Consider the following 14,323-nt stretch of genomic DNA (forward strand, 5'->3'; position numbering starts at 1 on the left):
GCAATAATAAATAATTTAAAACCAATATAATAATCTTTATACTTACATCCTTATCTTTTATTATCTTATCCATTTTTAAATATTTTTCTCCAGCCACGCGTTTTTCTCCAGCCACGCTACTCAACTCACTGCCATTGGGATCCAATGGACTCAAATTGCCTACATGCCTGTAATAACGAGTCTGACCGGTAGATGGCTACGGTCGAAAAAAAAAGAATTTATATATTTTTAACTAAGTCTCAAATTTAGCCAAAATGAGACAATAATTAGTAGGCATAAATGTGAAGAGATTGGGGGCTTCTTTTAATCTTTACCTTAATTCATATAGAAGCCTTTTCCCTAACCTGGTAACATAAAGGTGAAGCAAAACTTTTTTCCCTACCAATCAACAGAACAATATCATTGATCAAATTCAATTGATGGAATTGATGAAGCAACACGTCAATGAAAGTTTATCACCGTTTCGGTTTATTATTGAAATTGCACAAAGAGAACTGAATTCTTTTGGAAGTCCGACATCGCCACTGTGATGAATACACGGTTGCTTTCTTCAGGTAAAACAATTATACCCCCCAATTTTATGGTAAACGTGAAATTCTGAATCGCTTGTGAAGTTCTAGTTTTAACATACTTCTTTAGTCCGGTGGTATATTAGAAGAAGTTGCGTCGTCATTATGTGACGTGTTTTCTTTGTTGATACCCATTCTTTTCAAAAACGATTTGGCCCAGTTAGTTGTTAATTTAACAGGGCCACCAAATTCTGGTAAAAGAGATGGCTCTTTTTGGAGGAGAACCTTAGTATAAAAAGACATATTGATCAGAAGCAGAATCACAAGCAACGGTAATCTGTGAAAGTACCTGGCGGGCAGTAGCCATAGCGACAAACGCGTTGACACGTTCTCCGGAGCGTTTGAGTTCCCGAATGCATTCCTGAACGGCTTCGTCGTGCGGTCCTAGACGGAGTGGTCTTCCGCGGGGAAGTACGTTCAGGTTGGTGATTTGTTCTTCGGAAGTCCTCTGCTGTGCAACGTATTTGTCTCGCAATCCTCGGACTGTGCTCTCAGGAATTTCGTGGCCTACTCTTTCCTTAAAAAGTGAAAACAATCAACTTACGAAGTGCGTACTCAGAAGAAATTCTTTTACGTACTTTGAAATAATCTGCTGCTTCTTGACATCCATACTCGGCTGCAAAGCGTCCAATTTCTAAACGAAATTGTGGAGGGTACGTCGCATAGCTACCTCGACCATTTTTTTTTGACGTTTTAGTTTTCTGAGCTGGCATCTCATGTCGAACGGATGTTTGAACAGCGGGATTTAATTCAAGCGGTGGAGGAGGAGGAGGAACAATCGCTGGGGAAGGAGTTCTAGGAACAGGAAGGCAAGTGGACGTGGGAGGATTTTCCGAAGGATGGTGAACTATGGACGCTGAAACGTCAGAACACTCTTCATTCCAGTTCCTTGAATACGCTGGTAGCTGGACAGAGCTAAAAGATGGCTGATATTGGGGAGGTGGTGGCAAAGAACTGTAGGACGGATAAGGGGGGACTGGCTGGGACATCACATGGTACATGTTCTGGTGTTGGTTATGGTAGTTGTTTGCTGACTGATGACCGACATACATGTGTGTGTTGGTGTAGTGCCCATAAGGTTGGTGATAGTAACCAGCGTCCGGATGTTGCTGAAGAACTGGTAAAGAGGAAGGAGGGGCGACCGATGAAGGTGGTGAAGGGGGAGGAGGTGGAGGATGCATAGATGATGCTGACGAAAGCTTACGACGAAGCTCTGATGCTGGGGTCCCAAATATTTTTTTGAATTTCCGCACCGTGCTTTCTTTTACAGAGAATTGCAATTTGTCACTGAAATGCTGCACAGCTGCTGGTACTCCATGTACAGCCGCATATTTTCCAATTTCTTCTCGGACTGAGGCGCAAAATAGATGGCGTGCGAGTGATATCGATTTCCGTGATCCACTGAAAATGTACACCCCAATGAAAACAAGTTTTAACAGAAAAACTAAGTAGTTACCTATGATCAAGTTGATTGGCTGGAGTCATACGGAGATACATACGACGAAACTTTCTTATTAAGGAGATGCTGATCGTTTTTTCCAACTTAGTTGAATAAAGCTTTTGGGTAGCGTCAAGCCCACATTCTGCAGCATGGCGTCCAATTTCTGCCTTAAGTTGAGAACTGAATGCATGGTGGGCCTGAACGAAATTCCTAACACTGCTGTAGCTCACCGGGAAACCTGATTATTGTTAAATGTGCAGCAAAGCGTAATGATTTTACACGAAGGATGCCCAACATACTACCTAGAGAGGTACTGAAAGTGCGTGCGGCATTGTGAGTACCATGACGCATGGCATGTATTGCGATTGCTTCCTTCATTTCAGGAGTGTAGCGGTGATATTCACCCCGCTTATGACCTTCATTTCTTGATTTGCGCACATCCTTTGTTTGGGCGATTAAAGCTCTAACGGCGGCTACGGCAGTCGAAGTAGACGTTCTGTTGTCCAAAGATGGGTTTGCGGATGTATCATCTGTTTCATGGAGCGTGCTCCCAGCGCCCAACATCCGATGTTTTAAGTTAGACCTCCGCGTCAATCGGTTTTCACTAGATGATGTTTCGTCACATGGGGGACAATCGAACAATTTCGATTTTTTCCGTGTTTTTGGGAATAGATTTCCGGCATCGCTTGTTTTCGTAAAACAGCGTTTGGATATGGTGTCCAACGCCGAAGTGTTTTTGACAATCTCGTTCCTTAACTGGAAATTGAACAAATAGTTGCAATCATTTCCTCCTAACATTATGAAGTCTACAACATTACCTTCCATAACCAACCGAGTATCGTTGGTCGTTTGTGCCAATCATTAGGATGTTCCGCTAGATACGTGTCTATTCTTGTTTTAATATTGGCATCAAACTCAGCAGATTCCTTCTCCGAGAATTTTAAGTGGGTTTCCGCATTTAGAACAGTAGCTGTTTCTGTCGCAGAAATCAGCTTGGTGAACCTTAGTGATAATTAATCAGTCAATCAACTATCCTTTACTTTTACTGATAATCATAGTATCTTACTCTCCTTTGAGTTCCATGAATTCAAATGAATTCAATCCATACACTGTGCATATAGCTACACCATAGCTGCACAAATTTTCAAACAAGAATTCAGCCATGTCATAAGAACTAGGTTTGATTGCTGCTACTGAAATCCAAAAGGATACTGGATCATAAAGTATCAACAGCAAGAACTTCTCTTGAGAAGATTGATTTGGTTTGATTTGATGAAATTCAATTTCAGTCCAAGGAGACGTAACTTTGTTTGGTTTCACAAGGTGAAGAGTTGTTGTGGAATTTGACTTACACACCATACAATTTTGGACATATTCGGTTATGCTTTTATAAGAGTATCTCCAAAAATGTGTTTGCTGTAACATCCTGTGCATTTTTTTAACTCCATTGTGAAAGCCTAAGATTATAAGCATGTTAAGCACTCCTTTATGTATCCTATTCACACTTACCTTTAGTTCCATCAACATGAATCTGTTCTAAAATTGAAGCTTTAGCATTCTTATCGAGTACAACTTTTCGAGGTTTGCGCCTACCATAGTACAATTCTCCATTTTTCAGCTTCAAAGAATTAGCATAAGAATTATGAAATAACAACTGTATATGAGATGCAAAAAAAACACAATAGCATACGAAATAATTTGCGGCTTGTGTTCTGATCCATTGGGCTTTTGTGCTGGTATTGATGTTCACCCCAGTTGGATCTTCAAGATAACGAAGAATTTCTACATAATACTTTTCGTTGTCTAATTCGTGGTCATCATTAAAACACGCCATTGTTTGTACGTAATATCATTTTAAACACAACGCTCAGTAACGCAAATGTTCCAAACAGACAGACGAATTTCCCGACAGGGACTCTCTTTCCTGTCAACAGTTTTATCGTTCACCAGACATAGGGATCCGGTTCTCATTTACTGTAATCGGGGTTCCCACCTCACGGTTTTCGAAAAAAAAGCTACTCGGGTACGATTAAGTAACTTTTTTGTCAAAGTGGGGCAGGAAGTAGGATAGCCCTAAAGGTTGACCATCGTGCCATGTACCCCTGAATTCATTTTAGAAGATCAAAATCAAGTTTGTTGATACATTAATAAAGTTCTACCCAGTTGAGATTTCATCCCCGATTACCTGTAATCTACCGCACCGGTCTGCCTGAAAAAGTATTAATCGTTTACAACCCGGGTAGATTTGTTTCAAGCGATTCAGTTCGGTGTAAGTGGTCAAAGGAAGTAGTCACCTTTAAAAATGGCGGCTTAAGTGGCGCCAAATTATTTAAAAAAAAAAAAAAATTAGCGTGATTTGCCTACCAACGAAATTGAGCCCTGATAAGTCAAGCGGCGTCAAGTTATTGGATTGACCAAACAGGACCCTTTTGCCCGTAACGGGTCCGCATATACTTCACTTGTTTCTTGGCTGGAAGTCAAATGGGCACCTTTACATTGTACCCTCGTATTTTAGATGCAAAAAGCATTTACCTACAATGCTAGAAGTTTAAGTTTAAGTTTAAGTTTAAGTTTAACTATAATTAATATTTTCTGTTTTCTGAAAATTAGGGAAAAGACAAATGTCGAAGGAGCCGACGATACATTCGTTGCTCTTCGATTTCCACGGTTGTTTTTTTATTAAAAACCTAGTTACACATGTCAAGGAAATTATTACAAACGAGTTTCTGTTTTCAAATTCCTGAGGTTAAATACTTACACACTTGGCAACTGTAATTTGTAAACCAATTGCTTGAAAGTTTGATTAATGAATCCATAAAATCTATTCTGGAGCTTGTTTTCATTACAAAGTCGAGCTTCGGTGATGCACCGGCGCCCTTCGCAAGGCTTTACTTTTTACGTGATCTTGCAGACTTTGCACTGTTTTACGAAGCTCTGCTTCATCGTGAACGTAAAACACCCTAATATGTTGTGTGACTCGAGGGTGGTCTTTGATTTTCTTAAGAGCATGCATTAGACACCAAGTTACAGGTGAATCTGCTTTGGAATGGCATTCAGCTCGCGAAAAGAAGAGACTAGCTTGGCATATTTCACACTCCATTTCACCGTCATCAGTGACAGAAGTCTGCCGTCGCTTTTTCCCATCTTTTGAGCTCGACTCAGTCGTAACTGGCAACTTCCGCCACTGCTGAACACCAAAGTCTCTTAGACTGGATCGCAGTTGAATTTCCTCGTCAATGTCCGGTTTCAATATGGGTAGGACACGTTTCAAGACGTTGACAGTTGAGCGAGTGTCATGAGCGATACTCCAAAGTAACTGCTGCAAAGAGAAAACAGTGGGTTCGTTGTTGATTCTAAGTTCTTTGAAACAAGCGTCCCCAATAGAAAGCCAATCCATAGGAGCGAAGCAGACGCTTTCCGAAACGCTATAACCTGTGAGTAAACAAACAAATTTGTTTTTAAATCCCATATTTTGACTTAGATTTTCTGTATGCTCTAAACCATACCTGTAGACAGCGAAGAAGTAAACGCGCGTGGCCATACGACAACAAACTGGCCAGACTTTTGTATGGTGCGACTCAGGCTGACTTTCTGATCGGCTAACATCGTAGGAGGAACCATGACAGTATCTGAAGACAACCAGACGGATTTGTCACCCTTTACGAGATCCGGAACAAGCTTATTCATGGCTTGATGTAAAACAGATTCCTGTAGTGAAGGCACTCCGTACCTGAGATAGCCCAAAATAGTGTTTAGAATATACTTAACTTTATGATTAAACTGGTAGATTGCTAAGTTACCATATTTTATCTGCCCCAGTGTGCAAATAATCAATCCATGGAAGGCCATGAGGGTCACGGTACCAACACGAGGCACTGAAAAGCATACTGACGTGTAGCGTGGGAACAGTGCAACCCGGAACGGGACCAAGACTGCGTAAAACCGATCCATTATTGTTGGTTAACACTACATGATAAACAATTTAAAAAAAAAAGAGAATGAGAAAAAAGGGATAATCACATAGCTCTGGCTCAATCTTTTTACAAAAATACCTTTTAAGTTCCATGGATGTCTAGATGTCTTGTTGCAAGGAAATCCATAACCAGACTGGCCTGAATCGATGTTACCAGAATGGACACACACATGTGCAGCACGTCTTGTGACTAGCTTCCAATAAGCGGCTTCCACCTGCAATAATAATCTCTTTGCTTTGGGAATGCTTAGAAGTTATGTTTTTTTTACCTGCGCTGGTTCTAAATCAGATGCATCAGTGGCTGATGAATTAGCATTGGGAAACCAAATCGATAAAGTATTGCGCGCAATACGATAAAACGTACTCAGTGACATACTGCTGCCCTTAACGACGCATTCGTTTTCATCTTCGTCATCAGTTAAATGTCGGTTCTTCTGGGATTCAATCTTGTGCATTAGTTTTTTGCGCTCTTCGTCCGATAGAGTCGCATAAGGGAGCAGGTACTTGCAATAGATAGAGTCCAATTTTGAAAAACGATCGTGGGCACCTTGAGGAATCTGGGGTTGGACATTGAAGAAAAAAGATTTTATTAAATGTTTCAAAAGACAATCGGATTGAGATGTGGATTACTTTCAATGTCTCTGCAACTTTAGACCACAAATCGTTCTCGAGGACGTGTCCTGGACCTCCTAAATCTTGGACAGCTTCATAGAGGCCAGGGAGATCTACTTCGATGCCACCAATGCAAGGGGGCGGTTGGTAATCTATGTTGAGTTCTCTAAGATGACGGTGAATGGCTTCTAAAATACACGAGTTTGTGCCTCTCCGGCGAAACATTCGATGAACATATTGGTTGTTGGCAGTGAAACGCATTCCATCTGCTACTTGGCACTCGGGTTTGAATGAAGCTGGAGGAACTATGCGGCAGATGCCAAAGCGTTCACATTCATTTTGAATTTTCTCTAAATATTCGATGGGGTCATTAAACTCTTTTTCGTCCGGATGGAAAACGGGTGCATCGATCAACGAACTCAGGTCATAATTTAATGGGGGAGTTTCCACCGTCCTCTTGATATTGGTAGGTCGCTTGCGGGTGTTGGCCTCCGATTTTACTATGTTGGTGGATTTAGTATTTTTGGTTTCCAATCGCGCTGGCTTTTTTGTATTTGTTTCTTGCGCTTGGCTCAATGATTTCTTCCTCGTCATAATTGCTCGTGCACCGCGAGTGTCATCTTTCTTTGTTTTGCTAGACGAAGTTTTGGTACAACGAGTAGGATCAAATGATCGCGTTCTTATACTGCGAACAGGTGCATCGTCTTCGCTTGACGAAGAAGATAAAGAGCGCAAAGAAGAAGAGAGTGAGGATGATGAATCGTCCTTTTCAGAATCTGAACTGTCGCTGGAGCTCTGCGATTCTGTGAAACGTTTGGCTGCTTCTTGCAAGATAGTTGATCGACGTTTTGCACGACTGCTTGACAATTCAGCACTGTTTCTTTTTCCTCGAACAACAGGAGATGGCGACGGGTGCGGTTTCGAATTGCGTTCAACAGGAATCCGACTTTTCTTCTTAGGGGGTGATTTCTGTTCGTCTTCCAAACATTGAAGTATATTGTGATCGTCTAATTCGGATGAATAAAATTCTTCTTCCTGACCGATAAGCGTCATAAAGAATGTGGCAGCTTCTTTAGTTCGTCGTGATGGACGTCGCGTTGGGGAAGCAACGACTGGGGGGCTTTTGAGTCTTTTAGATGATTCTCGAGTCTGTTTTGCTGCTACAGTCGATTTAACTGTGTCAGAATCCGATACCAAGTTTTTGTTTTTTTCCCTCAACATCGTTGTTTTCGAATTTTCTTTGATAGATGAGACTTTTGACTTCTCGTTAACAGAAGAGCGTTTCGATTCCGAATCCAATGGCTTTCGTTGTAAGTGAACAGATTCGGCTTTAGCAGGGTCTTTGGAAGCTTTTTTTGGCGGATGATTAGATGCTACCACAGTTTTTAAAGACTGACGAGTATTTTTGCTCACGGGGACGCTGGGATTCTCCGCCTTGTTACGGATTCGAGTTTTCATTGTCACAGGTTCTAAGTTTGAAGTTATTTTCTTGGCGGATAAGGTACGATTGTTTTGCGACAGTTTTCTTTTTTTCACAGTAGCAGAAGATGGAGTTGGCCCATCTGAGCTTTCTGCATCCGAATCTGAATCGCCGTTAGATGACGCTGAACTCGAACTGGACTGAAATTTTGCATTTCGTAACTGCGAACGGGTGGATACTCTCTTCGGCAAGGGACTTGCTTTACGAACCTTTTTATTTTTATGAGTTAGGTTTCTCGAGGTTTTGGAAGCCGAAAGATCTGTGCAAGATTTCATAAGACCCATACGAGTCATTATTCCGGAATTGACGATAGTTTTGCGAAAGCTGGAATGAATCCGGCCAACTGAGATTTTTGTTTGATTAACATTAGGTATTTTCTTTACTTGTGATGTTTGTTTAAGTGGCTTTGATTTGGAAGCCATTGGCAGTTTGGCTTCTGCCTGTTTCAGATCAACTTTGCTGCAAATTTCTTGCTTGGTAATTGTGCTTCCAGATGGAATGACAGGCTCTGAAGAGGGAACTCCATTAGGGAAATTGTGATGTACAGGATCCCCAAAATAGTTTAAGGAACTTGGAAGAAAATTTGGGCAACTTCGAAAACACAAAAATTCTAAAAAATCTTCAGTCTTCGGGCAAACGTCCGGAACAACATAATTTGCTGGGTCATTATATGTAGAACCAGGTGCAGTTGATTGATTTGTTTGGTATGTTGATCCACTTTCCTTTTCTCTGTCTTTTAAAAGGGTAAAACTTGGACTTCCTTGAGCAAATTTTCGTTGTGCATGCACTTTAGTTCTGAAAAGAAAAAAAAAGAATTTTTGCAATTGAAAACTATGCCTTCAATGGGACAACTTACGTAAAGGTAAACAATATATAGCAAAATCAAAAAGTACTTTCTCTCTTCTGTCATCCCACCAGACTCTCTCAGCTCTGCCACTTTTGTTTTCTTTTTCAGCAACATAATGGCACACATAAAATTAATTTACATAAAGGAAAAGATCAAACATCTTCAGCTAAAAACAACTTCGTGCCAACACTCGAATATACCACCACTAGATATAATGGAAAACTAAAGGAAGTTTTTATGTCAGTGAGTTTACGCGCGACTTGGCTGTTCCATACGGCGCAACGCATAAACAAAGTAGTTCTGCCGACGTTGCCGCTTTGCTTGTGCCCGTCAATCAACCCAATCTACAAACTAATTTGGGGATCTGCCCCGCGTAAATCGGGTAGTTTTTTGGTCGATTGGTTTGGTTGTTTTGGGTTTCGGTGAGATTCTGCAGGTTTCGGTGCATCTTTTTCCTACCCATAAGCATTCAAATTGCTTATGGAGAGGACGAGTCGAAAAGAAAAATCGAGAAAAAGAAAAATTCGATTACGAATCCTGGCTACTGGATAGCAGTATCACAATGTTTTTTTCCCCCTGATCTTGCACGATTTAGTTAAGGGCGTTGTTTGGAAAATGACTGGGCTTCGAGTGAGTTTCGTTACGTTTCGGAAGTCCACACGTTCCTCGTGCCATTGCGAAAAGGAAAAAAAAATGGTTTGCTAGACAAGAAATAACATAACGGTGAAATCAACATCGTCAAATCTTGGAACTAACACATTCCATCCTTCATGCCATGAAAGACGTCTATTTCAGGTCGTTGGATCTATCGCCGGCCACTGAAGATTAACAGTTACCAGAGCTAGCCGATTGATACAATCCGTAAATACATCCGGAGAGCAAAGTCTGGTAAACATTCGGTCTTACTTTTCTCGGTGCAAATGCGCCACCGATGAGGGAAACTAGGTTAGTTGCTCGCCGGAGCAAAGTAAACAATTACAATCAGCCAATGTTTAATGTCAAAATAAGACAGACGAGCAAAACTCAATCATACCTTAGCACGTTGAGGTAGAAAATGGCGTTGAAATTTCCATTCATCATTACGCAAAGTTTTTTTTTAAACAGCCATCATGCTTCGTAAATCTATGAATCGTGAAACTAGATAACAGTGTAATGTTCTTGTTTAAAAAGGGGGGCGAACAACCAAAAAATGAAATGGTAACGAAAACAGAGCACAAAAATTGCTTCAAAGAAACCCACGTAGCAATTAACTTTTGCTGCTGTGGACGAACGATTAACGTGCTATTCTTAGACACGTTGACTTTGGACCGTAAAATACGTAATAAAATCTGCCAAATAGCGACTTTTGTCTTTATTATTTCCTTTTGGTGAAATATGAATTTTGTAAACCCCAATCGTTTACCAAGACGTTTCCTGCTTTTCGAGTTTCCTTTGTTTGGCAGTTCTCTCCCATCGGGAACCTTGCTATCGAGAACGTGATTAACGAACTCTCAGCGTTTAGAAGAATGTAGTGAAAAAGGGAATGTGCGGGAATTGTTTAGATCTGTGGATGCGAAATGACTCATTTTTATTTCTTCGTAGTAAAATGCCGTTTGCGAGTTGCCAATGTGTATCTGATGGATTGGGGTCAATTTCATTGCAAGCTTACGACCGCTTCTTCTGGGCGTCTTAAAAAATAAACAAACGGTGTTGCAGTCATAGACAGAGGAAAAAAACTGAAGGAAGAGGAGTGAGAGACGGATAGGAAGGGAGGGGCCATTAGTTCGTCGGACGAAGCCTATACCAGTTCACGTTTGAGTTCTCTTCATCTATCGTGCAGTGGCTGTCTGAGTGGAGTATTCATTTCATTTGTCTTCCACATTTTCAAGAATGGGGAAATATGACATGCCCAGCACACTCGGTGATCAAAAGTGCAGTGAAGAGAGACGGGATAACAAAGATTTTCGAACGAGAAGCGGTCGAGCAAAAGTTCGAAAGTATGCTAATCGCCAAGCGTTTCAAGATCGTCGGAAGCCATGGACAACCACGAATGGTGCAACTTGCAATCCTAATCATTTTGATACCGTGGTGGACGATCCTACTTTTAGCATATCCAGCGAATCAAATACAAGTCGCACAGAATTGAAGAATTGCAATATTCAAACTGGAGAGCCATCCTTATGGCTCAGCTGTTCCTCTGTTTGGACAGAGGATCAACTTAAGAATAGTATAGATGAATTACTGAGCAACCAAGAAGCAAGCTCGGTCCACATCAAAACCATACTAGGATCAACTGAACAGTCACGCAACTGGTCTGAATTACCTTCTTCCTGCTTCAATGCAGCAATCCTGTACGCTTCAATGACGACCAACATTGCGATGTTACGTTTTTTTCTTCAGCGCGGAGCTAGCCCCAAGGCTGCAGATTCCGAGCAGAGAACAGCACTACATTACGCGGCCAGTTCTTCAGCGATGGTAGCAGCCGACTGTATCATTTCACTGAGAGAGTACGGTGCTGAAATCAATCCCTGGGATAAGCTCGGAATTGCTACGCCGTTGATTTGTGCAGCAGCCGCAGGAAATGCTGATGCGGTTAAAGTTCTGCTTCACGCTGGTGCTGATGTCAATGCTGGTTTGGCGGATCCCAAGTATCCCGACAGCTCGACACCTCTCGTTTGGGCCGTTCGAGCCCGTAGTGTCGCTTGTGCAATCCATTTGCTTGAAGCCGGAGCTGCTGTCAACAGTCCGCAGGCATATAGCGAAGCACCGATACACGTAGCAGCAACTCAAGGAGACACAGACCTGATGGAGCTGCTCTTGCAGAAAAAGGCAGACATTCGTGTCCTCTTCGGTCGTGAGCGAATGAGTGCCTTGCATTTGGCAGCGGAACGCGGAAACTCTGGTTGCATTCATTTGTTGCTGAATGCCAAAGCAGATTGTAACACCGTTAATTTTCGCGGTCAAACACCTCTACATTTGGCCACGTTATCACAATCAGTCGAATCGGTTGCAGCACTGCTAGAAGCAGGGGCGAGGCACGACATCTGTGATAACGAACTCAAATCTCCACTGCACAGCGCCATCATTAAAACCTCACGTTCCACTGATATTGTACATCTTTTGATCACTGCTGGAGCTGATATTAACAGACGCGACAACTTCGGTTGCACACCTCTTCATCTTGCAGCCATCAATGAGAATTCCAAAGCTGCTACAGTCCTCGTTCAAGCGGGAGCAGATCTGTCAGCTAAAACAAAAGGCGGAGTCTCTGCTTTGGACTTTCTGGTTCGACGAACTCCGGACGTTCTTGCCACTATTCCTCGTCGACTCGATTCCGCTGTGATACTGGCCGATCACGATCCACTTGACCCTGATTGCGAACTCCATTTGGACTTTAAAGTTATAGTGCCTGGTGGAGATCAGCAACGGGTTGGTGAAACGGGCTTTTTGATCACTTTAGTGGCAGCTGGACAGAGGCACATACTTCAGCATCCCATCATAAGAGCCTTTCTTCACTTGAAATGGTTTAAAATTCGTGCTCTTTTCATAGTTTCACTTCTTTTTCATGCTGCGTTCGTTCTTTCTTTAAGTGCTAACATTCTTTCAATCTACGTCGTCCATCGCAACCGCAACTGTTCGATAGCCAATAATCAGCAACCGTCAGTGGACAATGAATCAGATGTAACGTTGGATTCAACCCATTGTCTATATCCTCAATGGCCGTTGTGGTTGCAAGACACTTTTAAATACTTGAATTTGGTAATAATACGGTGTATGTCATATATGATAATCACGTCTAATTATTCTAACCGTAATAAGGCCTTTGGAGCTCTTTCGTTGGGAAAGGAATTCTTTCAGCTGCTTCAAACGCCAAGCGAATATGTTCGTAGCTCTGAAAACTACATACAGTGCTTCCTTATTATCGGTGTTGTGGCCATCAATCTGCCCAAGAATTTGAATCACGGTGACTGGCAACAACATATGGCTGCAATCATTATAGTAGTGGCTTGGATGGAACTGATGATGCACGTTGGACGATTCCCAGGTTAGCACCAAATAACTTGAATTGTTTAATTACACATCACACGTTTACACCCGTTCTCTTCACTCAACAGTGTTCGGCCTTTACGTGCAAATGTTCACAACCGTCGCTGCAAACATTGCAAAATTTTTAACAGCTTACATGAGTTTAATTGTTGGTTTCTCTTTGGGATTATCTGTCCTCTATCCTGATACCGAATCCCTTGCACGGTTACCATATTCATTGGTGACAACGATAGTTATGATGACAGGCGAGCTAGAGTACAGCAAATATTTTTATGAGGATTATAATCCTACTTATCCAATCACTACCCTTGTGGTCTTCTTAGCTTTTCTTCTTTTCATCGTCGTCGTACTGATGAACTTACTTGTTGGTTTGGCTGTCTCCGACATTCAAGGACTTCGCAAATCTGCTGGACTGGATCGCTTAGTCAGGCAAACTCGATTGATTGCTCGCATGGAAAGTATTGTTTTTTCACCTTGGTTGAATCAACTGCCCTGTTGGTTTGACACACGAGCTAGAAAATTTATACAGAGAAAGATACTCGTTGTCCCTCCTACTCATCACCGAGTGTACACTGTCAGACCTAACGATCCACGTGACAATCGTTTTCCTCCAGATATCAAAGACAATATATTGAAAATTCTTTTAGCTAAACCACACAAGAAATCCTATCGGGAGCTTCATCGTAGTAGTACGAACCAGTCATCTCCTTTGACTGAAGAATTATTCGATGAGTTGATGCAAAACGTCCACAGACTGTGCCATAATTGCGTGTCACAAATAGTCCTCATGAATAGTTCGGTGGAAAATCGATTGTCTAAACTAGAGAATCAATGGTTTTCTACGAAAAAACAGTTAGACACGTTGATAGGAATACTAACGGAGAAAACACCCTCCACTGGCGCACAGCCACAAAATGCAAATTATCCTGGACTTTCTAGCCATGATTTCTAAGAAAAAGTATTTCGATGGGGGAGAAAAGCAAAAGAATTCTGATTCAACTTCATCACAATATGTGGGGTTAGACTAATACCGTTATCAATACTTGCCGCATTTTGTATAGTGGATTTTCCAGTGACATTTATGTGTGGCTTTTATATATTTGAGTTATTTGACTGTTGTAACGTCTTTCTTTTAATTGCGTAACTTTGTACCAGCATCATTTTTTGCCGTTCAAGCAATTTTTTTTTGTTTATCTTTACTCTTTCAAACGTTGTTTCTGTTACAATGTATCCTGAATCAACACTATTAAGAAATACAAGAATTCTTTATGATCTGTGCAAAGAATGAATATACAGTGGTTCAATTCTCCGAACAATTTCTTGTAATTCCACCTTATCTGCATTCTTGATACTCAATTCACAGTGACCATCAAAT

General features: G+C 41.5%; 3 protein-coding genes and 1 long non-coding RNA gene across 4 annotated transcripts; 1 reads left to right on the top strand and 3 right to left on the bottom strand.

Moving 5' to 3' along the window:
• Positions 1–445: 445 nt before the first annotated feature.
• LOC130691442 (uncharacterized) lies at positions 446–3,950 on the bottom strand. Its single transcript, XM_057514385.2, has 9 exons — positions 3,701–3,950; positions 3,520–3,628; positions 3,077–3,467; positions 2,829–3,012; positions 2,313–2,766; positions 2,026–2,248; positions 1,148–1,970; positions 859–1,086; positions 446–794 (listed from the first exon to the last, which is right to left on the bottom strand). The coding sequence occupies exons 1-9, from the start codon at positions 3,842–3,844 to the stop codon at positions 636–638; spliced, it is 2,715 nt and encodes a 904-aa protein (XP_057370368.1). The 5' UTR covers positions 3,845–3,950; the 3' UTR covers positions 446–635.
• A 708-nt stretch (positions 3,951–4,658) lies between these two features.
• Positions 4,659–9,254, bottom strand: LOC130691440 (protein Jumonji-like). Its single transcript, XM_057514382.2, has 7 exons — positions 8,969–9,254; positions 6,614–8,870; positions 6,253–6,540; positions 6,063–6,198; positions 5,811–5,976; positions 5,517–5,740; positions 4,659–5,442 (listed from the first exon to the last, which is right to left on the bottom strand). The coding sequence occupies exons 1-7, from the start codon at positions 9,046–9,048 to the stop codon at positions 4,853–4,855; spliced, it is 3,741 nt and encodes a 1,246-aa protein (XP_057370365.1). The 5' UTR covers positions 9,049–9,254; the 3' UTR covers positions 4,659–4,852.
• A 388-nt stretch (positions 9,255–9,642) lies between these two features.
• Positions 9,643–11,366, bottom strand: LOC130691478 (uncharacterized). The gene is made up of 3 exons (XR_009001232.2): positions 11,225–11,366; positions 9,956–10,044; positions 9,643–9,875 (listed from the first exon to the last, which is right to left on the bottom strand). It is a non-coding gene; the product is annotated as an uncharacterized LOC130691478 (long non-coding RNA).
• LOC130691441 (transient receptor potential channel pyrexia-like) lies at positions 10,557–14,027 on the top strand. The gene is made up of 3 exons (XM_057514383.2): positions 10,557–12,660; positions 12,721–12,946; positions 13,017–14,027. The coding sequence occupies exons 1-3, from the start codon at positions 10,792–10,794 to the stop codon at positions 13,898–13,900; spliced, it is 2,979 nt and encodes a 992-aa protein (XP_057370366.1). The 5' UTR covers positions 10,557–10,791; the 3' UTR covers positions 13,901–14,027.
• Positions 14,028–14,323: the final 296 nt, after the last annotated feature.

Source organism: Daphnia carinata, chromosome 1 (genome assembly GCF_022539665.2).
Source record: "Daphnia carinata strain CSIRO-1 chromosome 1, CSIRO_AGI_Dcar_HiC_V3, whole genome shotgun sequence".
Classification (NCBI taxonomy): Eukaryota; Metazoa; Arthropoda; class Branchiopoda; order Diplostraca; family Daphniidae; genus Daphnia; species Daphnia carinata.